This window comes from Pseudorca crassidens, chromosome 8 (assembly GCF_039906515.1).
Source record: "Pseudorca crassidens isolate mPseCra1 chromosome 8, mPseCra1.hap1, whole genome shotgun sequence".
In the NCBI taxonomy this organism is placed as follows: Eukaryota; Metazoa; Chordata; class Mammalia; order Artiodactyla; family Delphinidae; genus Pseudorca; species Pseudorca crassidens.
In genome coordinates, this window is record NC_090303.1 from 91,273,656 (window position 1) to 91,298,860 (window position 25,205).

Below are 25,205 nucleotides of genomic sequence, written 5' to 3' on the forward strand. Positions count from 1 at the left end.
CCTGGGGACATGCATCGGTTGTATCTAGTCAAGGCAAATAGCGCAGTGCCTTTGCACAGACCCTTTGCTATTAGGAGATGTAGAGATGCTGTGAAGACCCCTCTCATCCTCTCTTCTCAGTCCTCAAAAAGAGCATCCTTCCTCCTTCTAACCAGCTAGTACCAGGGGGATGAGAAACGATATACGGGATCATGAAAATTTGGTGAGAAATGATGTTGATTTAAAGTCTTAAAGAATCACCAAAAGTTCTGGTAGCAAGATATCTTACCTTCATAAGATCACCAGCTATTACTGCCTGCAAAATTGCTGTGGAAGACAAAAGAGAGATGTCCCATTAGTAGAAGACCCTCTCATTAAAATATTATAAAGGGCTGGATCCGTATTTTGGAGACACAGTCTACATTTGGGGCAGGAACCAGGGGAGGACACACATGCCAAAGGGTGAATCTGGGAACAGACTAAGGCCTTCCCTTTAGCCCTTCCCTACCTGGGCACTCATCTCATACATCATTCTAGAGCCTACCTGAGCCCTCTCCAGCCCAGGTACAGAAAAGAGAACATGAAATTTAGAGTCACACATATTGGATTCAAATCTTAGCCCTGACCCTTACAGGCTGTGGAATACTGGGCAAGTTATTTAACCCCTCTGAGCCTCAGTTTCCACATCTGTAAAACAGCAAGTCTCAATTGTATAGGATCCTTCAAAGGATTAAATCAATCATCTAAATGTTCTTAACTCATCCACTGACGCAAAGTAGGTACCTAATCATGACTGTTTCTGGTCCCTTCTTTCTAGTTCCCTCTACTTTGTCCTTTTGGGGTTCAAAAATCACTAGTAATTTTGTTTGTGTGTTTTATAATTATAGATAAATACCTACTGCTATGGAAAGAAGGACAAGAGACAGTAAAGAAGAAACACATTTTGATTATGTTCTGAAGAAAATAACCGTATATTTAGCATAAAATTCATTGGTGATTCTTACAGAAAGAGCTCTAGAAATCCTAGGTAACCTAAACTAATTGTAAGACTATGTAGCCGAGGGGAAAAAAATATAAGTACCTGTGCCTGTCATGTGGGGTGTAGAAGAGGAATGAGAAAATATAACTGATAAAAGGGGGAAAGAATACATGAGTGTCTAATGACAATTATGGTTCCTAAAGGGAACATGTGTATTAGGTCGAAAATGGTCCCTTTAGAAGAATAAATACTTAGATTCTAAAACTGCTCAAAAAAAAAGGATTATTTTAAGCCTTTAAAGTCACCAAAAAAATCAGAAGATTTAAAATTTATTTTTCAACTGTCACTTTACTCTTCTTGTTTCAGAGTCTCTCATATAGAGTTAGCCAAAAATGTAGTATCAGGTATCAAAGTACATGGAGCCCTTGACCGTCACTGAACAAAGCCCTTGAAGCATTTATGATGAGCAGTTAGGAGCCCTGGGTGACCAGAGGCAAAGGACCACAGGCATGTTAAACTCGTTCAATGGCCCAGGGCTGAGTGCCTTCCCAAAGCAGAAACCTTGAAAACCTGTGGAAATGATGAGGGTTCCTTGAGCACAGGGGAGGAAGAAGAATGCAGGAAGAATAGAGAAAAAGGAAGAGCAGGAAAGAGGGAAGAATGTTTCTTTCCCATAACAAGCTGTAAGCAATCTGCTTTTCTCACCTCCCTTTGGCTCCCAGCACAATGCTCTTTGTATGCTATCAACGCACACCAATCAGTTGTTGAACTGATTGAAAAGAGAGCAAGCAGAAAAGGAGTGAGAAGGCAATGGAGATAAAAATGACAGAAAGGGAATTAATAAAACGTTATGCATCCAAAGAACCCAAGAAACGTGTCTCACTCCTCCTAGTATAGATGCGACACTGGGGTTCAGAGTGCAGTGACTCTCTCGGGGCACAGAGCCAACGGTGGCCCCATCAGCACCGTAGTGCAGGTCCCTGTGACCAGCCCCAGCCTCTGTCCAGTGCCCTCTGGGAGGTCGCCCTGTAGAAGCTCTACTAGGCTCTGTGAGGCTTACGGAAAATGGAAGAAAATAGTCTAAAGGTTATCAAGCTTGTAGTGTTGTGGAAAAGGCACTGGATTGGAGTCTAATTCCAATCTCTATAATTTACTAGATATGGAAATTTAAGAAGTCATCCAAACTTTTTGAACCAATTTTCTTATGTAAAGTAAGGTTAACAGCTGCCCTGCTTACCTCTCTGTAGTAAAGATGAAACCAAAAAAGTGCTTTATAAATAGGATAAGTTATATTGACAGAAGGGGTAGAGTGACTATACGTAAGTACATGAAAGAGACATACAAACACTTCAGAAGGAGCCTAGCAATGAGGGTAAGTTGGTGGTGGAGTCAAGCAGACACCTCTCTGTTCACAGGCCCCATCAGAAGTGAGGCATGGATGAAGGAGCCAGTGGGATGGTTGGTGCTTCACCCCAAGATGTCACCTGTACCTCAGAGGACAGGGAGGAAGAGGCAGGGGAAAGTATGAGCAGTTGCAGGTCTGGGAGAACGACTCAGTCTGGGCTTTTATACTGTAGGATGTTCTCTTGACCGAGGTAGAGTATCCATTTAGGAAAGAAATAAGGTTAGGGAAGTTGCCTGAGAAGGCAGCTAATGAAGAGCCTTGAAACTTACATGCAGAAGTTCGTAACAATGTAGAGCCTGCGTTTTCAAGACCATGTTGGCACATTTCTCAAGTTTAAAAGAATTAGAAAAAAGAAAGAATAAAGGGGAGAGAAAAGAAAAGTGAATTCGCTAATTTAAAGCACCAGTGAATAAAATTTGGTGCATATAAGCAAGAAATCAGGATGATAACAAAAATTCCCCAGGATAAATACTATTGAAAGAGCCCTGAAAATAAATGAATGAATGAACAAATGAATGAATTAATGAGAGGCTGGAGGAAAACTTATGCTAGCTGCAGAGTTCAAAGGATTGTTGGAGGAGGTGAAATTTAAGGTGACTCTTCCACAATAAGTGGATTTAATTAGCAAAGAAGATTTGGAAAATCCTTAAAACGTGAAGGGAAGATATGAACAAGGACTTGGAAGTTAAGTCATGTTGTCTGAGGCGCCCTGGGAAGAATTCTGCATTATCACATCTGAGGCTGGGTTGTCTTAGGTCATAACTGTAGAGTTCCTAAGGGACTGCTCCAGGGAGCACGCTATGTCAAGAGAAGGAACCTGGATTTTCATCCCAAGAGTAATGAGAAGCTATGGAGGCGTTAAAAGTAAATCGAGGATCGTATAAATGTCCTGACACATGCCAGTTTGATTCCTCCCCTTCCCTCCCGCAAACAGAGTTACGACCTGCTCTCAGCTCAATTGCTCCGGATTACCCCCATTACGGTGGCTTTCCATTGCTACCTCAGACTCACTCAAAAGCATTTTTATTTATGTCTTTTGGTTTCCTACAGCCTCCCAATTTAAAGTCCCCATGAACAGATAGAAGAGCATATAAAAGAATCATAACCACAAATAATTTCCAATTGTACTGGAGACAGAAAACATGAATATTTATTTTTAAGCCAAGCAGTATACTCAAGGGTAGCTATTATGCAAACATTATTAGGCACAAGGCCCTCTTCTCTCCTGATTAATGTCCTTCCCTCCTGAACACTGTTGTTTAAGATTTGCTCTGCATAAACAGAGCCTGAATCCATTAGTATTCAACTCCAGATAATAACCTTCTGAAAGAGCAAGCTTAAAAACAAATAATGAGTTGTTATGATTACAGTATTATTCTTTATTATTTCTTCAGCTCTGAGCCTGCCTTCTTGCCTTTTCCAAAACTCCTTCATAACTGAGGCAACAATGCTCCCAAATTCAAAAGAACAAGGGAAGTCAAATGGCCAATGGGACACAAGGGTTACTGAGTAGGTGGATACTAAGTTTCCCAGACAATTAAATCACATAAACTTAGACAGTCAGACAGGAAAGTAAGAGGGTAGAGAACTGAAAAGTTTGTCAGTTTTAGAGTTTAGAAGTTGAATCATTAGTTCACAAGAAATGGTTTATTTTTCCTTCAGCGCTGTGCCTTCCAATCAATTGCTAAACAGTAAACATCCTGAGAGAGAAAGCTGGAACTGAAAAGTCAGGACTACCAGGAAGGAATCACTGTCTTCCTTCTCACAGCCTCTCTCCTAGGCCTGGACTCCCAAAAGCCCGGACTTCCTTAGCCATCGGTGCACAGAAGGGAAAAAATGACTCCTATCACCTGGAATCACGATGGGGAGAACACAGTCCAAGGGCCCACTGGCTGGCTCGCCTGCTTCTGCCGTGCCAGGCCCTGTTCAAGGCTGACTGTACAAAACATACTCCGTCCTCTCAGAGAGCTGATATTTTGGCAAGAAATCCAAATTAGGAAGGAATATATTTTAATTGAGTCCAGAATCATACTGCCTGAGTTTAAGTCTTGTGAGTACCATTAACTAGCTATAACCTTGGGCAATTAACCAAGCTTCAGCTCTCTCATTAGGAAAATGAAGATAAAATCAGTTCTTTTGAGACTCTGCCTTGCAAGTAAGCTCAAGAAACAGCGACTCTGACCACTGTGGTCTTCTGTGTAGAACACCATGGAATACTGATGTTTTTAACACCATTACACAGAAATGAATCACTTTCTTCTATGAAATGAGAAGTTTAGACTAAGGTCAACTATAGCTCTAGAACATGGCATATGACTACTTCCAAAGGGATAGTTTAAGGTTGTGAAGTTTGCTTTGTAGACAAAAATATTTGTAAATAAAAAAGAACTTGGCAAAGCCACATGTATGTTTATAAATCTCAATAAATGAACCAAAATAACTATGCTGTATATAGAGTCACAAGCCTGAGCATTTATGTCTCTTTAAAATTTTTAATCTTTCATGTTCAGCTATTTTTCAGTTTTAAAATTAATATTCTGTTGCTGAATTGTCACTTGCTAATGATGGCAGTCATCTAAATCTTTTGTTTTTTACTTGTGGAAGAAAAAATTAAATGTAACAACAAAAACTGTTGAACAAAGAATGGCTTGTGGAGGCCTAGGCGGTAAAAATCAGTTGATTGATCGAGAATCATAAATATACGTCTGGCTTTGCCAAGTTCTGCATACTTTTTACTCCTAAATATTTACATCTGCAAAGCAAGAATCACAACATAAAACTAATGCTTCAGAAGCCATATTCCACATTGCAGAGCTCTATTTGGCCTTAGTCTAACCCTCTCATTTCATAGCTAAGGAAAATGGGGCTTGAGAAGTAAATTGACTTTTCCAAGGTCACACAGATAGTTAGCAATCCAGCTGAGAGACAGAAGGGCGCTTGTCTCTTTTATTTTTATTATTTCTTTTATATTTTCTTTTATTATTTCTGACTCTTAGGTCAGAGTTCCTTCCACCATGCTGTTTCTTCTTTAACTTGGAGCAAGGTAAGCAAAAATTCAAACAACCCCAAATAAAAGGTTCATGAATGCATCACATAGTAAAGTCAATTTATGGCTTTAGGCTGCAACTCTTTTTATGCCAAAGCAGACACTGAAAAACAAGCATCCCTATGGCGAATGTCATGTTCACAATTCCCTTGATCTGATCATGACAGGTGTCTTCACACTTTTCCTTAATTACTTACTGCTCAGCCGCCAGAGAGTCTGCACTGTCAGATGCCCCAAAGCTTACTTCTCTGAGATACATATTTCTGCATAGCTTTTCCTGCATTTTCCTTATCAGCAGCATTCTGTCCAATTTTTCTACTTTGTGAGCAGCAAGCCCTGGTACATGAGCAACAAACTGTGAAGGCTTAGCTCCCAAAATGGAATTTAATATAATCGTGAACCACAGCAAAGGTAATCTAACACACATTTAATGGATAGCTATCGTGAATTATGCTAATTAGGCATAAAGGAGGAAGCAGCTCATGAAAATGACTGATAATTGATATTATTTTACATACTCATACTGAACAAACCCAAGACGAGGTGAAAGAAAGGAGGAACTAGATATCTCTAAAGACCTCTGCATTTGAATCTAGGCCTCAAGGAAGTTTTGACAATTGATAATAAGATACATGCCAAGTTCTTTGCTAATAATGGCTAGAATACTAAGGGTTCTTAATAATATATTAGAACTCAAGATTATTCTTATAATGACACATAAACCTGTATCAGTTCCCTATTACTGCATAGCAAACCATCCCAACATGCAGTGGCTCTAACACGGCAATTATGTATTTTGTTCAAAAGCTGATATTTGGGCTGGGTTAAGCAGAAATATCTGCTCTATCTGGCATCAGCTGGGGCAGCTTCACTGAAAGCTCCAAGCGCCACTTCACAGATCACACGCACAACTGGTAACTGGGAGCTCTGCTCGCGCGGGCTTCCTTGGGTTGCTTGGGCTTCCTCCTGAAATGCTGACTGTTTCAAAAGCAACCATTCCAAGGGAGCCCAGTGGAAGTCACCTTGCCTTGGAAATCACACAGCGTCACGTCTGCTCTGCCTCAGGCTTAAGTTCGCCCATATTCAAGGAAAGGAGCCACATACCTCATAGCTCGATGAAAAGAACGTCAAAGTCCTGCTGCAAGAAGAATATGTGGGATGGGAGATGCCGCTGTGGCTGTTTTTGGAAAACACAAGCCGTCACATCCCACACTTGCATCGTGATGTGCGTGGAGTCAGTGGGTTGGTGCTGACTTTCAGTTAGGGTTGGGAACTGACCAAGAACAGTAGCTTCTGTCACCTGTGTGATCTATGGGAGTGTACCTGCACACAGTGTCATCTGTTTGACATCATGAGTATCTCGGCAGATAAATAAGAAAAGGTGGAAGACTACTTATCAGAAGGACCAGCTTTTTGGAGCGGGAAGTGCAAGGCAAGTAGAAGACTCTGCAGACAACAAATGCTGGTTGAACTGAATTAGGAATTCTGTATAAGGTGTGCTCTCTTTAATCATCAGATGTGAGAAGAGACTGCCCCTCCTCTTTTTCTTCTCCAGTCAGGCAAACACTCACAGAACTCTAGTCCTATATTCCTCACGCTCTGCCGACTGGCGTCTCCTCCACTGCTGAAATATCGAATAGAGGGTTACAGAGCACACACCTCACATAGTTTGTCATCTTATCATCTCATCATCATTGGGATTAACCCATCAGTGGCATCTAAGGGCCATTAAATGCTACAGTGGTCTAATACTCAAATACCACCTGTGCCAAATCCCTCTTAGCATGTGCAACCAGAGACGGAAGACATAAATAGGTTTTGTGTCTCTCTAATGACAGAGTTAATCCTCAAATTCAATTAGTCCCTGCTAATTGAATTCATGAATGTATATGGGTTCTTTCCATCTGCTACAGCGATCTTTTTGAAGCTGCTGTTAGCATGGAAGAGGTTTCCTGTTTGGAGAAAAAATAAACAGCCCCCTTCCAGTGTTCCCTCCTGGCAGAAAACGTGCACCTTGCTGCCAGAGGACCAGGACGTGCTCCCTTCAGAGACAGTCAGTTCCATCTCCCTTATACAGCACTGGAATGACCTATAAACAGTGCGGGAACCAGATGTCTCTCCCAAACATCCCACTTGTTTATCTCTTGTTGTGAAATTGTTCTCTGGTTGTTTTACATGTTTAAGTCCCATCTCTGCCATTAAGCCACAAGCACAGGGACTGTGTTTTTCATTTTTTTCCTCTTTGTTTTATCCATACTCCACCTTTCAATGAAAACTCTATAGTACAGGAAATATATGAAGTGCTTACTAACTACCTGGTGGACACTTATGGTCTGGGGATTCAGCTGGCTATCATTTCAATATTCTTCAAACTCTGGGTCAAGGAAGACGTTCTGAGGAGCAGAAGAAAGTCTACTTTACTGGCCCCTGCTACACCTGGCAGTAAATTTTGGAGCTGAAAATAGTTCCATATCTTTTTAAGGTATATAGTGGTGTTTATTAGAGGCAGTGACACACCATTGTAAGTATCTCAATAAACCAGAAATGGTTACATTATGGGTCAGATGAGAGCCTTATACTAAGCAACGATGCATGTTACTTCCTAGGACATTGGTAGTAAGCCTTGGCTCACTGTTAAAACAAATGTCATAGGTTAATTAATCTGCTTTGGGCATTGGGTTAGAGAAGACAAGTTCCCAAGTTAAGGGGCCAATTGGGTTCATACTCTTCTGCAGTCACAACATGTTACTTTCCACCAACTGTGAAAATATGTGCTAACACTAGTCACTGGGGGACCAGAGAAGTTCTTGAAAATACCTTTTTGACAGTCTATACAGCTCAAAATTAATGTTTTCTCTAGTGATGACAGATTAATATTATCATTTTTGGATGAAGTGGTTCGACACACTTTTTTATGTAGTACCATCTTCTAAAGGAATATCCAATTATTCCCATAAAACTAGAAAACTATAAATTCATTTTTAGCATCAATATTATAGAATCCTATCAACTATTTTTGTTCAGTAAACATTAAGCTTCCATCCACAGGGAGGCTTTTTCCTATTTGTAAAGGGTTTCAATCTGATTACAACTTACTAACTTCATGAACCCTAAATGATTATAGTACACAATAACACTCTTTCTCCTTACGAATAAAGTCATACGTCCTAAAATGCTTAGCGCACTGTAAACTGCTTTAGCAATGTAAGAGATTTAAAAAAAAAAGTTCCAGTATTCTCCAAAAGTCCTTCATCCCTAGAATGCTGAGAGAATTTAATTTAGATTGACAAACTTTGTTTATTTTTGCTTTCCCTGGCATTTGGATGATAAAGCATAATCCTGAGAGGGTAAGAGAAATGGAAGAACTAATAGATAAGGTCTCCGTGAGCCTCACAGATGAGAGGACGGTGCCAAGAAGAGGAGCTGCTGCCGGCCTCAGGTCCTAATGACGTTTGCTGAGGGTCTTGATGAGAGCATCAGGGATTCGGTATCATCCCTTCCCTCAACGCCAGGCTGGTGTTGCTCCAGTGATGGGTCTCCTTGAACTCATGGGATGTATTTTAGCAGTGTCCTTCAGGACCTCCAAGAGGAACTGAGGTTGACGAAGTGCCCTCACATTTCATTCAGTGATAGCTGCAAGCAGACCTGACAGGGCCTGAAAGTGATAGATGGTTATCGGTTTTAACCAAATTATCAAGACTGCATGGGAAATGGTGTTTAAGGCCAAGATCCAAGTACAAATGAGTGTGCTCTTGAGCCCAAAAAGATGATAGGTTTATAGGTCATCCGGTCATCGGATGGTTAAGTACCTTATCATCTCCTAGCAGCACACTGACTGCTCTGTCAGGTAAAGACCTTTAGAACTGAGAAGAAGACTAGGTTTAACCAAAACACTCCTCCCTGGAATGAAATAAAGCCAAGGAGGAGTTGACACAGCAAAAGACACTCTCAGAGACATACCAGCAAAATGCACATACAGCCAAAGTGTACCTTTTTCTAAAAAGGTACAATTTCTAGAGTCTGTCCTTACTTGTAAGTGTGAAGACAGACAAGGTCATTTGTATCTGCAAGTAAGTTATAAGAAAAACACTAATTTAGACTCTTCCCCATATCAACATATGATAGATATTAATTGGAAGCACAGAAAAATTAAGCATTTTACTTCAGAGAAATGAAAAAAAAAGTTTTAACTTTCACTTCAATATTATGCTAACTTAGGACTAAGCAATATCACACCTTAGAAGCAAGAATTATAAAGCAAATGGTTACTTCTGAAGCTTGCTCAAAGGATAAGATACAAAGTAGAAAAGCCTTCAGTATATGAGTTGAACTTCAAAGATATTTATTAAAGAGCAGATTTTACTGTCCAGTTGCTAAGAGAGAAAAAAATAAAACTATACCTTCATTCTTCTTAGGGATTCATATACTCTAAAGACAGAAAGGTAAGGGTATCTATAAAGTAATGTGTGTACACTTACACAACCACATGTAGCTCTGCTTGCTAAAGAAGTAGGGTGATGTATGGGATGATTTCCTAGGGAATTTGTTAGAAATGGTTTAAAAAGGGAAGATTTGCATTGGCAAAAAGATGAGAGGAGAGTTCTCTATAGAGAAGACCGGCAGCATAGAGCCATGGAGGACAAAGTGATAAGCAGTTTCACTTGATAAAGAAGGAGAGCTGAAATGGGAGCATGGAGAAATGAGTCAGAGAGTTAAAAGAGGGTGCTTCCAAGACTCAGCAATGTGAGGTCAAAAACTTTTTTAAAAAATGTCAGTGAAAATCACTCAGCAACTCCATTTTCCAAATATAACCTTGGTCATGCCTGTCACTCTTTTCCTCGAAGATAAAAAGAGCTTAAATCTAGAGAAGAGGAAAAAAGGAAAGTTCGCTGGGAAATCAATACCAGAAGAAGAACGTCTTTGGGTGGGTCATGCTTTCCAAGAAAGAGAAGAAGCCCTCAGGGTTAGTTAGGGAAGATACGAGAACCAGAGAGACGCGTGGTCAGAGAAACAGAGCCAACTGCTGCAGAAACGGTACGGTTTAAACGACTTTTTTGCTATCTTGTAAAACACCACTCTAATTTTTTCGCAGAGGCTGAAATAAGCGCCTTCACTTCCTAGGGTGAAAAGAGGGGATGGGAATGTCACCAGACTGAGCAAAATTGAGTGGATTCTAGCTGCTTACAAATCCCTTTTTCAATAAGCCTTGGGGCTTTGCTTTGTCAGGAGAGAAGCTGGAAGCTGCATAATTAAATAGTAATGTATTTTGTTACCTTGATAAAGAAAGCTGCCAGTGTGAAAGCTGCCTGCAGCATTTATGTGCTTTGCAAAGTTCGGTTTCCATCTTTTCGAAAGATGGGTACATGGTGAGGTGGGAAAATAGCAGTGATGTTTGTCGTCACAAGCAGAAGTGACAGACTGGCCCTCGGCTGCAGGAGTCCATACACTAGCAGGGCAGAGGTGTCTCCGCAACACCTTTGCAAAATGGCAGATGACAGTTTTGGTTTTGCCTCGTGTGTTTCATCGTGCAGTATTCTTTCCTAGCTTTGATGCCTCGGTCTTCTGAACAGAAGGAGCCTTAGATGTCAGCCAGCTCAGGGTGCTCAGTGAAGACACCAAGGCGTGAGAGCAGTGCTCTGCCTAAGGTTACCCAGCCTGCAAAAGGCAGCGCCACGGCGATGCCTGGTCCTTCCCACGCCAAGAACAAGGTTCTTGTCTTTGCCTGAGGCTACCATCCATGTTCAAGTGACCACTGCCCAGAATGACACAAGTCTTTCTCTGTCCATTGGGCTCCCTGAAGGAGATGTCTAGTTCCAGTAAATTTGTAAAACAATGGGCTTAAATAAAGTCATAAGTCCATGCTAATAGATCTCTCGGGTCTATTTATAGAAAAATATATTCCCATTTTCGTTATTTGACATTGAGAGTTTTTCTTGCTCTCTCTTGCATTTTTACACGCCTGCTCTGTCCCTTTCTTTTGTTAATATCTGCAAGCAAACTATGAGCTAAATGTTTCCCCATATTATCCAATTTAATCCTCACAGTGAGTCGACTAGATATGTAGTCGTATTGTTATCACCCCATTTGAAGGATGAAGAAACTGAGGCTTACTGAGGTTGACAGTTGCTCAAGGGCTACTGTGTAACAGAGCCAGGCTGTCAGCCCAGCATGTGAAAGGCTGACGAGGGAGCCTTTTCTCCCCAGCAGGGGACCATACTGTCCCCCCTTATGTGGCTGTACAGACTGTCAGATAGCACTACGGTGTCGCTAGGTGATGAAACGAGGTCCTCTCTTCCCAACATTTCCCAGGTCAGCCACAGGGAAATGTGGCTGACCAGGGATGCAGGTTTAGTTGTCTCCATGCCCCATACTTTTTGTGGCTGACCAGGGATGCAGGTTTAGTTGTCTCCATGCCCCATACTTTTTGTGGCTGACCAGGGATGCAGGTTTTGTTGTCTCCATGCCCCATACTTTTCTAGCTCTGATGAGGGAAGGTGCAGAAAATAACGCTGCAGCACCGGGAAAGGAAATGCCGTGGTAATGAACTACTCACAGGTATTGTGTGGAGTTACACTGACTAGAAGAAGGGATGTTGCATGAAGCTAAGAAAGTCATACCCTAAAATTCAGAGCATCCGGGAAAAGAGAATGGACACAGAAAGCCGGCAAAATGAGGAAGGAAGCATTTAGTTAACTTCATTCTTTTGAAAAAGAGGGGCTTGGACTGATGACTATTTTCCCAGCTCTATCCAGGACAGCACGGGCCTAAGGAGCTATAATGGGCATCATGGGCAAACAAAAATCCACACAGGAAAAATGCTTCCGAGATCCTGGAACATGCAGGTTGAAGTAACACATCCAGGATTAACTTCTGGGAACCACCCTAAAAAAGGAACAGGGTATTCTAATATTTTGCAGCTGGTACTCATGACAAGAGAGGCTTAGTCTAAGACTGTGATTCAGTTGCCAGCAGCCACCCAGTTCTTTGCAAGAGAAAGCCATCAAAATAAAAAACAAGCTTTAGGTAGAGCAGATTGGGTGAAAAGTTTTCATTGGCTATTAGGGTTTCTAGTTAAGTAGAACACAGACAAATGGAGTAACAATAACAATGATCCTTATATAAGGACCGTACTACCATAACTGCCAATGTACCTGCTAGCCCCTTGGTTATATGGGTAACCCAGATAATATCATTCTACAGAGTAAAGAGCTTAAATAAACAGTAACATTGATAAAGCAAGCGCAGTTCTTCATCTCTGCTCTCACAGATGACGACACGCGGACCAAGCCAGTCATTTCCTACTCCCTTTTTAAACACTTACCTGTAGGACAGGTGATGTATCTGTAGGAATGAGATCTATGAAAGCTTCATTTGTTGCTGGAGGATCCACGACACAACGGTATTTGATGACCTCTTCCCACCCATCCACTTAAAAGCAACCACGAGATTAGCCTTCATCCCTTCCTCTCTCCTTTTTTTCTGTTACTTTCTTATTTTGCAGTGTTTTAAATACTTTAACTTAAATATTCTCTGAGGCCAAAGGCAATGTAAAGCAAAGTTGTATGTAAATCTTAGTAAAGAATACCCCCCCTCAACACACACAGGCATCTATAATAAGGCTTCAAAAGCTAATTAGATACTGATCACCAACAACACATTCCAAAGAGCCCAAAAGGATCAAAGGACTATACAGTTACAGTCGATAGTCAGATTTAATAAGGGGGACTGAGAGAGAAGAGTAGGGTCAGGAAAGAACTAAGGTAATACAACCTGATTTTGGAAAGCCCGGGGTGTGGGGGGGAGTTCATTTTGTTCGCTTGTTCTGTTTCATTTTGTTTTTAATCAGCAGTGATTGTCTGTTTTCCTAGGAAATGTGAAAGACTAGCCAAGGAAAAGCATGCTGTCATCTTTTTTTTTTCTTCTTTTTTTCATGCTGTCAGTTTTGTTCCTTTCCTTTCACACAGCCTTTGGGGAGCACCCAGTGAGACCACCATAAAAGGCCATCTTTTCAGCACATTAGTAACTGAATTTCTTTGGAAAAGGACCAGCGCTAACCTATCCTCTACAAGAGGGAACAATGTTAATGAGGCCACAATGGAACTCAAAGATTTGTACTGGAAGGTGCTGTTTGCCAACACCACATACTGCAGCAAATGTTACAGTGAGACTTGTACAGAGGGAATCAGGTCTGTGCCAGGGCATGGCATAGAATGGGGCAACATTTCTATTCATTGAGTATAGAGTTAAATAAGAAGGGCAACACCACCCATGGAGAAAAAATTTGGAATACACTCAAAAAACCAGTCAGTGGATAGGGAAGGATAAATCACGGGCGTTTGAGTTGTTAGAAAAATTCATCATTGTTTGTCCTTAGAATCGATGGAGGTGGTTCGAAAACACAGAATTAATGAGCACAGAGGAGGGGCTGGAATGAAGGACAATGGAGATGGTTTGCCAGAGAGATGGTAGGAGGGTACATAAGCCATATGGCTGTGTGAATACAAGGGAGATGGGATCTGGGGAGGGGCCCCCAAGCAGGAAGTAGAAATAATTAATTCAAGCAAGTAAACAAAACCAGGGTGAGGAAGAACCTCAAAAGGGAGCACTAGGTTCTTCATGAAGAACCTAGGGGTGAGACAGGAATAAAGACACAGACCTACTAGAGAATGGACTTGAGGATATGGGGAGGGGAAAGGGTAAGCTGTGACAAAGTGAGAGAGAGGCATGGACATATATACACTACCAAACGTAAGGTAGATAGCTAGTGGGAAGCAGCCACATAGCACAGGGAGATCAGCTCGGTGCTTTGAGACCACCTGGAGGGGTGGGATAGGGAGGGTGGGAGGGAGGGAGACGCAAGAGGGAAGAGATATGGGAACATATGTATAACTGATTTACTTTGTTATAAAGCAGAAACTAACACACCATTGTAAAGCAACTATACTCCAATAAAGATGTAAAAAATAAATAAATAAATTTAAAAGTAAAAGAAAAAAAAAGGGAGCACTAAAAGGTTTGAATCTAAATACAAAAGCCAATAGGGGATTCCACAGTCATAAACTGAATTGGGGGCAAAAAAACAAAAAAACCCTCTAGCAACTCTGCATTAGCTAGCCCAAGGTCATTGCAAAGTGGCATACTGCGATGGCCAATATTGAAAACTCTTCCTAGCAAGGCAATTAAAGATCTGCAGATGTTTCCATCTGTATCATTAGCCAAGCTTACTTATCACATTTTACTAAAAAATAGCTTATAGAAAATAAAAAGGAAAAACATCTAACTTTCTTAATCCACACTACTCTTCTGGTCATAAAATAACTGTCTTTCTATGTGATATTTTCTTAAGGAAATAGCTACCTTTCAAGAATTCTACCTTTTTAAGATTGAGTGCTACTGACCGGAAATTAGATCCCTGTTTCCTTGATTATGGAAGTATGGAGGTAAAATAAGTGAACAAGAATATAGCTTTAAATTGTTCTTCTGTGTCAAGTGTACTGCTCACTGATACGAGAAGAAAAAAATAAAATCTCTTTTCTAACGACCAATTCCAACCCAATAATTATGAGGTCTCCTTTCAACAAAAAGAATCAAAATTTCCTATAACATTAGCTGAAAACTTAGCCATGCTATTGAGAGACTATATAAACGGGGACTAAAAATGGGATCTGGATCTAGAGTATGAGTTTGAATCCTAGTTCTACACATGTGACCTTGAACAAGTCACCTAATAGGTTTGTGCCTTAGTTTCCTCATCTGTAACATGGGAATAATAGTAGTACATGATTGTTGTGAAATTTAAATATATATAAAACATTTAGAGCAGTTGGTTCAGTATATAATAGTTTGGTGTGACCTTAAAGTTACTTAACCTCTCTAAACCTCAGCAGAACATCCCTTAAGCCACTGCCTGGAACTTATTAAGTTTTAATAAATACTGACCTTGTTTTTCAGTTTTAAGTACACATAAGAGTATATTATGCCAAATAATTTCAAAGGAGTAGTTGAACTTATTTTTGCTAAAACACAAGGACCCAAACCATTAATCCCTCCAACCTTAGTTTCTCAAAAATCAGTTATTCTTTAAAAAAAATTTTTAATTTCAGGAGGTGTCATAGTTATTTTTAAAAATATATAACTCTCAAGATGTGTAACTTTTATTTGAATAAAAAAATATAAATTTCTCTTTTTGATAATAAGAGGAATGAGCTACTTCCTTAACAATTTAAGCTAAAATGCTGGATTAAAAAAATCAGGAAATGTGGGGAGATGGTGGTAATAGTTGCAGCAGACTATTTGAATATTCCTGAGTCTCCACATATAGAGAGACAGAGGAACTAGAAGAACCAAAAACACATGGTCAACATTTAAGACAAAGTAACAAGATACCCTTATAAACCTCAAAATTACGAGTGGCTGGAGAGAAGACACTAAGAGTCAAATGACCTGCATTCTATCAACGTCTGTGCTGGAAAGCCCAGGGAAGCAGCAGGGCAGCTGATGGACCTGAGAACAGGAAGCCTTAAAACAGCCAGCAGGTGTTCACTGAACAGTACAGTGGGCCAAGGTGAGAACACCTACAGAAACTGTCAGAAGCTTTTCCCATTCCCACAGCACATGAGTGCAAGGGTCCCCAGTAAGGACTAAAAGTACCTGGAGCACTGCAGCCCCTGTAAACTCTTAAAACTGACCATCCAGGGCTCCCCTTCAAGATAGGACCCAAAGTGAGGATAATCTTCCAAGTGGAGTACACACTGAGCAGAACAGGGACAACAGGAATAAAGGAAAGAGGTCTGGATAAAAGTGAGGCTAGGGATCAAAGCCAGGAAGTCTGAGAAAGCAAGCTACCACATTTTTAACAGTACACAAAACCAACCCAAGAAAGAGCTCTCTGAAGTTAGAACAGCTAACAAGTGTTTTTCTTTGTAAATTTCAGAAAAACTAATTTCATATGAAGTATCAAAAAAAGGATGTAAAATCTCACATGAAGGAAAAAAAACAAGAATAAGGAACAGAATAACATTCCCACAGATAGTGGAAGTGAATCACAAATACTTGCTATAAAAAAAAAGTAGTAACGTACTGTTTCAGATGAGCTTAAAGACACGATACAAAGAAATATCATGTATCAGAATTAGAATAATTCAGAAATGAGGTGATATTCAACAAAACATTAGAAATAAAAGAATAAAACATTTTGCAAATTAAACTAGAAAGAACACAAGAACAAATAAATTCAACCAATAAAGCCTTAAGTAGAAGAAACAAAGAACTTTTAAAAATCAAAAAGAAAAGAGGAAACGGATAAAAAGAATGTGAGAGAAAATGGCAAAGGTTGAAGATAAGCAAAGAAGATAAAACAAACATACAAAATGAACTTCTGAAGAAAACTAAAGCAAAGAAACAGAACAAACCCTTAATTCAAGAACACGGTTCTGAAGTTTAAAAAATAATAAACTTTATATTTAAATAGTGTCATGTCTCAAAATGATCTACATCCAGGCATATTTTCATAAAAATACTGAACATTAAAGGAAAATAAAATATCCTTTGGGTATTAAGACCAAAAAAAGTGACTTTTATAAGGAGAATATTATCATTAGACTTTAATAGCAAGTGCTTTATGACAGGAGAAAAATGTAATATTTAAAATGTCAAGGAAAGAACATGTGCCCCAGTGAGTCTGTATGCAGCACAACTAATTTTCAAGGGTGAAAGACTCAGACCAATTGCTATTGTATGAAAAAACTGGTTTCCTAAGGAATCTACCAGAGAATGTGGTTCAGACAACTAAAATAACTAGAGAGACTTAGACGTAATGACTGGTGATGAACATTAACTAGTTACTGTCATTATCTGAATATGATGCACTCTGAATTAATGTCTCTGTGTTTCCTATGCATTCTAAACAAGAACCGAACAAGCACCCACACACACAAACTCACAAATGGAGAATTTAATTTATATTAATCAAGTTTGGTAGTTTTCTCTGGTGACTGGAAAACCTCTCTGAAGGACTTAAAGAATTCTTGTGCATAAAGGCCCAAGGAAATGAGCAGCTCACCTGAATAAAAATCAGTAAAAATGAACAAGAAAACAACTTTGAAGAAATTATCTGGGATGCAATCCAGAGAAACAAAGAGATATAAAATAGGGAACAGAGGGTAAAACATATATAGGATAGCATGAAAATGTCTAACATGCATCTAAATGGAATTCCAGAAGGAGATATATAGGGAAGAGAAAGCATTCAGGTAATATTTGTATTTAAATGTCTATGTTAGAAAAATAGTAGAAAAGGAATAAAAATAACCCAAATGATTAGAAGGAAGGAAACTATAAACGTAAGAAACTAATGAAACAGAAGACAAATACATAATACAGAGGACCAATGAAGGTAAAAAATGGTTTCTTGAAAAACCAGTAACATAAAGGGCTCTAAGCCTCTGGTGAGAGGGAGAGAGAGGTGGAGGAGACACACACACACACACACACACACACACACACAGCAGGCACAATCAATATTAAAAATGAAAAGGTAGATGTAACCTCAGATCTCATAGAAGTTACACAGACAGTAAGATAGTATTTAAAAACGTATGCCAAAAAATGAAAAATAACTTTAATAAAATGGATGAATTCCTTTAAAAATAGTTACCAATACTGATTCAAGAAGAAATAGAAAATCTACCTCCTCCAACATTAAAAAATACAAATCTGTCATTGAAATTTTCCCCACAAAGGGAATGCCAGCCCCAGATAACTTTACTGATGGGATCTTCTAAGATATTCCAGAAATAGATAACAAGTGTTATACAAAGTCTTCCAGATGTTAGGAAATGAGGAGATGCTTTCCAATTCATTTTATGAAGCTATGAACATTATACATGCACTATACTATAAAAAAGAAAAATTAAAAGCCAATCACACTCAGGAATATGGAAGTAAAATTGTAAGTAGAATATTAGTAAGCTGAACCCACCAATATATAAAGGAGATAAATGTAATAACCAATTTGAACTCATCTCATGCATATAATAGTGGTTTCTACTAAAAAATCAATCAGTGAAGTGCACCATAGTAAAAGACCCAATGAGAAAAAGCATATTATCATCTCAAAAGATGAAAAAAAATTCAGTAAAATTCAATACCTGTTGAATTTAACAAATTTGAATGAAGGGGGAAATCCTTAAAGGTCTATCCACGGAACAACCACACCACCAACACCATGACTACCTGCCAGTGACCTTCACAAGTAATGGTGACTTGTGGATGGCACTGACTTGGAGGTCAGGAACAAGGCAATACTGCTATCTCTACCTGTATTTGATATGATACCGAGTGTTCTAACTGGCACAGAAAGAATGAGAAAATGCTCATACAGAGCACAATGACTGGAAAAGATGAAACAGAATTCTCAGGAAAATACTTTCCTCACAAAAGGACCCTTTAGATAAAGTTTATGAATATAAAAGATTAGCAGGGATCTTGATTCAAGATTTTGAAACAAGATTCTAAGTCAATTGCCTTTTAATATGCCAACAATGTTCACTTAGAAAATATAATTTTAAAATATAAAATATCACTAAAATGTTAATACTTAGGAATATATTTAACAAAAGATGGCCAAAACCTTCACGAAAAAAATTATAAAACTCTGTTGATAGGCATTTTAAAAGATTAGTTAAAAAAATTAAATGTAAAGAGATGTGGTTTGAGATGAAAAGACTCATTATCATAAAAATATCAATTCTCTTTATACTCATGTATAGATTCATGCAATTGCCATGAAAATTGCAACACAAAACTTGATAAGCTGATTCTAAAATTTATATGAAGAAGCAAAAGTTCACATACAATCAAGACACTCTTGAGTGTCTTGAGGAACAACAAATTTTAGGTATCTCCCAGATATTAAGATTTCTACCAAAGTTACAGCAATTAAAACAACATGGTATTGTACAGAAATAGACATATGGATAAATAAAGCAGAAAAGGGAATCTGGAAACCCACAAATATGGAGAGACAGAACAGGCTTTGCAAGTCAGTGAAGGAAAGTCCCCGTTTGAAAAGATAAACCACAAACTGGAGAAAATTTGCAACACATATAGTCAACACAAATTTTTTACCTAGAATACATTAAAATGTTTATGAATCACTGAGAAAAAACAACCCACTGGGGAAAAATGGGCAAAGGAAATGAAGAATTACATAGAAAAGTAAACACAAATGACCTACAAATATATGAAAAATGCTCAATCTGATATGTAATTATTTAATGCAAATTAAAATCACAAGATACCATTTGACATTCCCACCAAACTGGCTAAAAATTTTAATCAGTTAATATCAAGTGTTGACAAAGGTGGATTATTAGGAACTCTTACTGCAGTTGGGAGTATAAATTAGAGTGATCACTTTGGAAAACAGTTTGTCATTATGTGATCAATTAAATATGTGTATAACCTACCACCTAACTATGCCATTGCCAGGTTTAAACCCTAGAGAAATTCTTGCAAATGGACACCAGGAGGAGTTATGAAAAAGAATGTCCATAATATTGTTTGCAATAGCAAAAAGAACAAAAACAAACAAAGAAAGAAACCCTGGAGCCTACCTAAACATTCATCAGCAGAATTTGGGTATATAAATTGCTATATATTCATACAACAGAACACTATACAACATGAAAAATTGATGAAATGAATATGATGCTCATCAACAAGGATAAATTACAAAAGCATTATTCTGTAACAAAGGAAGCAAATCACAGAAGAGTTTGCAAAATAATTCAATTTATAAAAGTTCAAAATAAGCAAAACTATATACACACATATATGGAATACAAATATAAAATATATATTTATACACACACATATATCCATAGGTGAAATATGCATACGTGTAGTAAAATGATGAAAAGAAACAAGGAAATTTTTAACAAAAAAGGCAGAATAGTAGCTATCCCCATAGGAGAGGGAAGAGAATGTAATCAGAAAGGCAATCATGAAGCTTCCAGATTACTACAAATATCTTATTGTTTAGACTGGGGGCTGGGTACACAGTAGTTCCTTTGGTTATAATTTAAACTGAGCAGATAAATTTTATACATTTTTATGAATATTCCTATTTCAGTAAATGTATATATACATATATATTTATACTAGAGAGAAATATGAATCTATGGTATTTGAGCCAGAGACAGCCACTGATGTATTAAAGAGCTTTAGGCCACTCTACAATGCGTTTCCCTGCACAACCCACTGCAAAGTAAAACTGCCTCGAATCCTGACAGTGGTTCGTCCTTGGGGACTTACACTGGTGATCATGGCTGTTACAGTTTTTATCTCCAGATAGCCTCCACTCCCATTCTTGTTCATTGTGTTACTGTCGCAACAGAAGAACTACCATATAAAGTGAGAAAGAACCATTTTTACCAGCAACAGGTCTACGGGCTAGGACAGGAGAGGGATACCTGCTTCAGACATGCCAGGAGGAATCAGATTGTTGGCATTTCCTCTCAATTAATGTCTTTTACTTTGTAAGTGAACAGACATTGGTTGGAAGCTGACCCTCTGTCAGTGCCCCAGCATAGAGGCGTTCTGAGAGGCCGTAAAGCAAGCAAGCTAAGAGGACAAGACAGAGTCTGAGAGCTCAGAGCAGGCGAAGCAGCCTGGGAACCCAGCAGACGTGGCTCCAGGGGCAATAGGCACTAAATGCAGAGGAAACCTGTAGGACAGGGCAATTCATCACCATCAAGCTTCTCTTCTGACAAGGAGTAGGACTCTGGCTTCCAGCTGTAACATTAAAATGTAACGTTCCCCCTGGGACTTCGCATGGCGGGCTTCCCTGAAGCTTCAGTTTCACTCAGCTAATTATGAGAGAATGTCACATTGGTATTTACTTTTTCTACGGGGACAAATCATTCTCAGCAGGAGGGAGAAGTTGTTATTTTTGGTCTGTTTTGTTTTGTCATTAAAAGGAAATTACTCACACAGTAGTAAATAACCTCTTGTTAGAGGGAAATTTTTTTCTTTCTGTAATTCTATCAATTCACCTGAATGCTGACAGTCACTTCTTTTGTTTTCTGGGGACACGGTGGGTAAATGATCAAGGGTGGAGTGTTAGAACTGGGTTTGAAAATTAACTCTACCACTAACTAGCTGTGTGATCTTCAGCAAGTTATGTAAGTACTGTGAGTTTCCCCCACCAAAAACTGAGGAGAACCAATTTACTGTGTAGTGTGCTTTGTTAAAGATGAAATGATGTAGCTGAAACACTTCAGCACAGTGTCTCTGCACAAGAAGCACTCAGTAAATTTTAGCCTTTATTCTTAATGACTCTGATACTCTATGATAAAAATAGAAACATTCTACATTTCACTTATGCCTTATGTCATCAATTTCCCATATCTAATGACCCCGTATCTAACCAGAAACTGTCCCTTTACTTTGTCACTGCAGGCTGAATTGTGTATTAACCATTTTACTCCTCCTCACCCAGATATAAAAAGGCTTCCAATAAAATTTAATATTTAATGATAATGTTGAAAGAAACATTTTTCACACCCCTTCTCCTCCCCAGCACATCTTTTAACTTGTCAAAGGCAGTATGTAATGCTGAGCAAACATCATCATAAACACATACTTCCTCATCCACTGCTGACATCAACAGCATTATGTTCAGGGTGCTTTTAACAAATTGGAAAGTGATTTCACAATTGAACTCATAACAATCCCATGAGGTAGGCAGGGTAGATACAAATAGCCTCACTTTACAGGTGAGGAAACTGAAACTAACAGGGAAAATAACAAGGCCACGATATCCAAGCACATTTTCCATGAAAGGATAATCTGAGGGGATCCAGAAGGTCAGGGTTATTGGACTTTGGAAAATTAGATTTTCTCAAGAATGAAGTCTGTTCTGGGGATAGCCAACATGACCAGTCAGAGAGAGAAATAGGATCACTGGTGGAAAGCAAACAAAATAGAAAGGCAAGAGGCACAGAGCTTTCTTTTCCAATTTCACAATCCATTTGCCCAATGTGCCTCGAGTTTTCTACCCATAACTTTTGAGAAAGCAAAAATGCTACTTCTTACCTCTCTTACAAGTACACTGCAATGTCATTATTGTATACAAACACAAGTTTGATGACATGATACTCAAGGTTTTATGCTAACCACAGCAAACATGAACACTTTAAAATGTATAAACATAAGAAAACACATTTTAAGTACTAAGAGAAAATCTTGGTGATAAAAAAAGGAAAAGAATATTTTTCCAAGGATACATGGGCTAGAAGATATGAAAATTAGGTAAGATTAGGTCAGTCAGCATTATAATTTTACATTACATATTTGAATCATTTTTGGAAGTTGCAGAATCAACGTTTTGAAGCCATGAAAATGTAAAAGCCCTCTAATTTGGATAATGTTTCTTTAATCACACACACCCATATATATTCTTAAAATAATCGATTTTGAAGTGCCGTTAATACTGAACAAGTCTTCCGGGCAGTTGTCACCTGTTCACGACTCCCCAGGACATTGACACTGCTTGCTGATAGCCCATAACCCTTAAGAATTCCTAGCAGACTACAGAATTGTAATTCAGAAGCCCATCCCCCTTTATTCTGGAATGGGAGATTAAGTTCTTACAGACAGGAAGGCAAATGCAAACAAAGGTCATTGAAGTCCAAGGACCTCTAAATATGCAATAAAAAACCTAGTCAATACCAACATTGATGAGCAAAATAGCATATAACAGTAGGTCATCATTAGGTGGGTGATGCCTAATTCTGACTCAATAGGCCTGAACATAATTTCCCCTGTGATTTTTCATAGAACATGATACAACTTCATTCCAACACTGGGAGCAGAACAGGCCTACTTAAAAACTCCACCCCTCTCTAGGTATTCAATTAATGAACATCTTTTGAATGTTTGCTATTTGTTGGGATCTATATCAAAGAACTCACAGTCTAGCAGGGGAGACAGGTAAATCAAGCAACAAATTTTTAAGTTAAATTCTAGAATGAAGAAAAATATGTGATGCAATGTTAAGTAGGGCAGAAAGCTCTCACGGATGATGAGATGATTAACCACGCGTCAAATGGTAAGTATAAATTGTCTATGGCAAAAAGAAGGAGTGACTTCCGTCAGAACAGCCTGGCTAAAAGCAGGGAAACATGATAAACGTGCTGAGTTTCAGAAATTAGATGTAGTGCCGCATGGCTAGAGCACAGAGCATAGAGACAAGGGGAAAGATGCCCAAAGAAGCAGTGAGCAGTAGAGGAAGATAAAGAGTCCATCACTTAGGACTTTCTATTCCATGTTTAAGTTCAGTATTGGAAAGATGAATACAATTATTGGTCTATTGAAAAGATTTCATCCTACAGGCAATGGGAGTAGATGTTTACCATAATCAGTTTGGTGATATGTAGGTATACAGTGAAATAAAAGAAGGAATTCTAGAGGTATGACTATCAGTTAGAAGACAATTTTAAAAGTCCAAGTAAGATATGGAGTGGCCCTAAATGAAAGGAATGGGGATGGAAAAGGAAACAGAGGTAAAAGAAGTATAAAAAACAAGAGTTGATAGAATTTAGTGGCCAGGTAGCAATGGGAGGGTGAAGAGGAAAGCTTAAAACAGCTGTCTTTTTTTTTTCATTTTAAACTTGTTTGGCTAAATAGATAATGGTGCCTTAGCTGAATTAGGGACAGCATGAAGTGGAATGTCAGTGGTACTCTTAGAGTCCTGGCTTATCCCTCTTTTATAAAAGATTCATCGAATTTCACTTTGTATTGCAGTACGTATGTGTCATTTCACTGCCCCCTTCCCCAAAAGGGGACCCATCAAGCTCCTTGAGGGAAAAAGTTCTGTGTCACACATCACATTGTCCCTGCACATAGCTCCATATAGCATATTTGTATAACATGATTATATAACATAACTGACCCATTGTAAACACTTAATAAAACATTTCTGAGTGACTGACTGAATACATGTACAACCCCAAACCTCAGATGTGACAAAACTACACACTTTATCCTGTGCATAAAACAGCCATCTCTTAAAATGCAAGTAACTCACCTCAACTACTACCAGTTTCAGACTCATAACATTCTCTGCAAATCTCAGTGTCCACTCTGGAAGGGACTTTTGGAAATATCTACTACAAATCCCCACTTTAAAGGTGAAATCTGTGACTCAGAGAAGTTACATGACCAGCCAAAAGTCACACAGAGTACAGCTGACGCTTGAACAACACGAGTTTGAACTGGCAGGTCCACTTATATGAGGAATTTTTTTCAATAGTAAAAACTACAGCACTACAGGAACCGCCGTTGGCTGAATCTGCCAATATGGAGGAACTGCAGATATGAAGGGCCAACTCGAAGTTACACACAAATTTTTGACTGCATGGAGGGTGCCCCCAGCCCCTGCATTGTTCAAGGGTTAACTGTATCTGGAGATGGGACAGAAATCAGAATACGTTAAGCTTTGAAATATTGGTCAACCAAAATAGTTGTAACAGATTTGAAGATAATACAAGACATCAGATTTAGCTAGAATGCATTAAGTTTTTAAAAGCGCTTCATATTGTGCACTAAAAAACACAAGGCAAACATCTTAAAGACATTTTCTTAAATAATTCTTCCCTCTGACAATGAAATGCAAGGACCACAGCTCAACTTTTAGTTCTGAATTAGTATAAGTAAGACAGATTCTTACCGTGATCTTCTGAAGAGACTGGTGACCTAAAATGAGATAATAAGCATGATAAATCCTTTGTATG

General features: G+C 38.8%; 1 protein-coding gene across 3 annotated transcripts in view; it reads right to left on the reverse strand.

Moving 5' to 3' along the window:
* The window catches only part of DGKI (diacylglycerol kinase iota), a 450,344-nt gene that overhangs the window by 27,432 nt on the left and 397,707 nt on the right, over window positions 1–25,205 (reverse strand). For 2 of the 3 annotated variants that reach the window (XM_067747120.1, XM_067747121.1), the window contains 2 exons: window positions 25,142–25,167; window positions 269–306 (listed from right to left, as the gene is read on the reverse strand). In XM_067747120.1, coding sequence (XP_067603221.1) covers window positions 269–306; window positions 25,142–25,167 — 64 coding nt within the window. The remainder of the gene's footprint in view (window positions 1–268; window positions 307–25,141; window positions 25,168–25,205) is intronic. The other variant, XR_010945642.1, reaches the window with a different exon arrangement.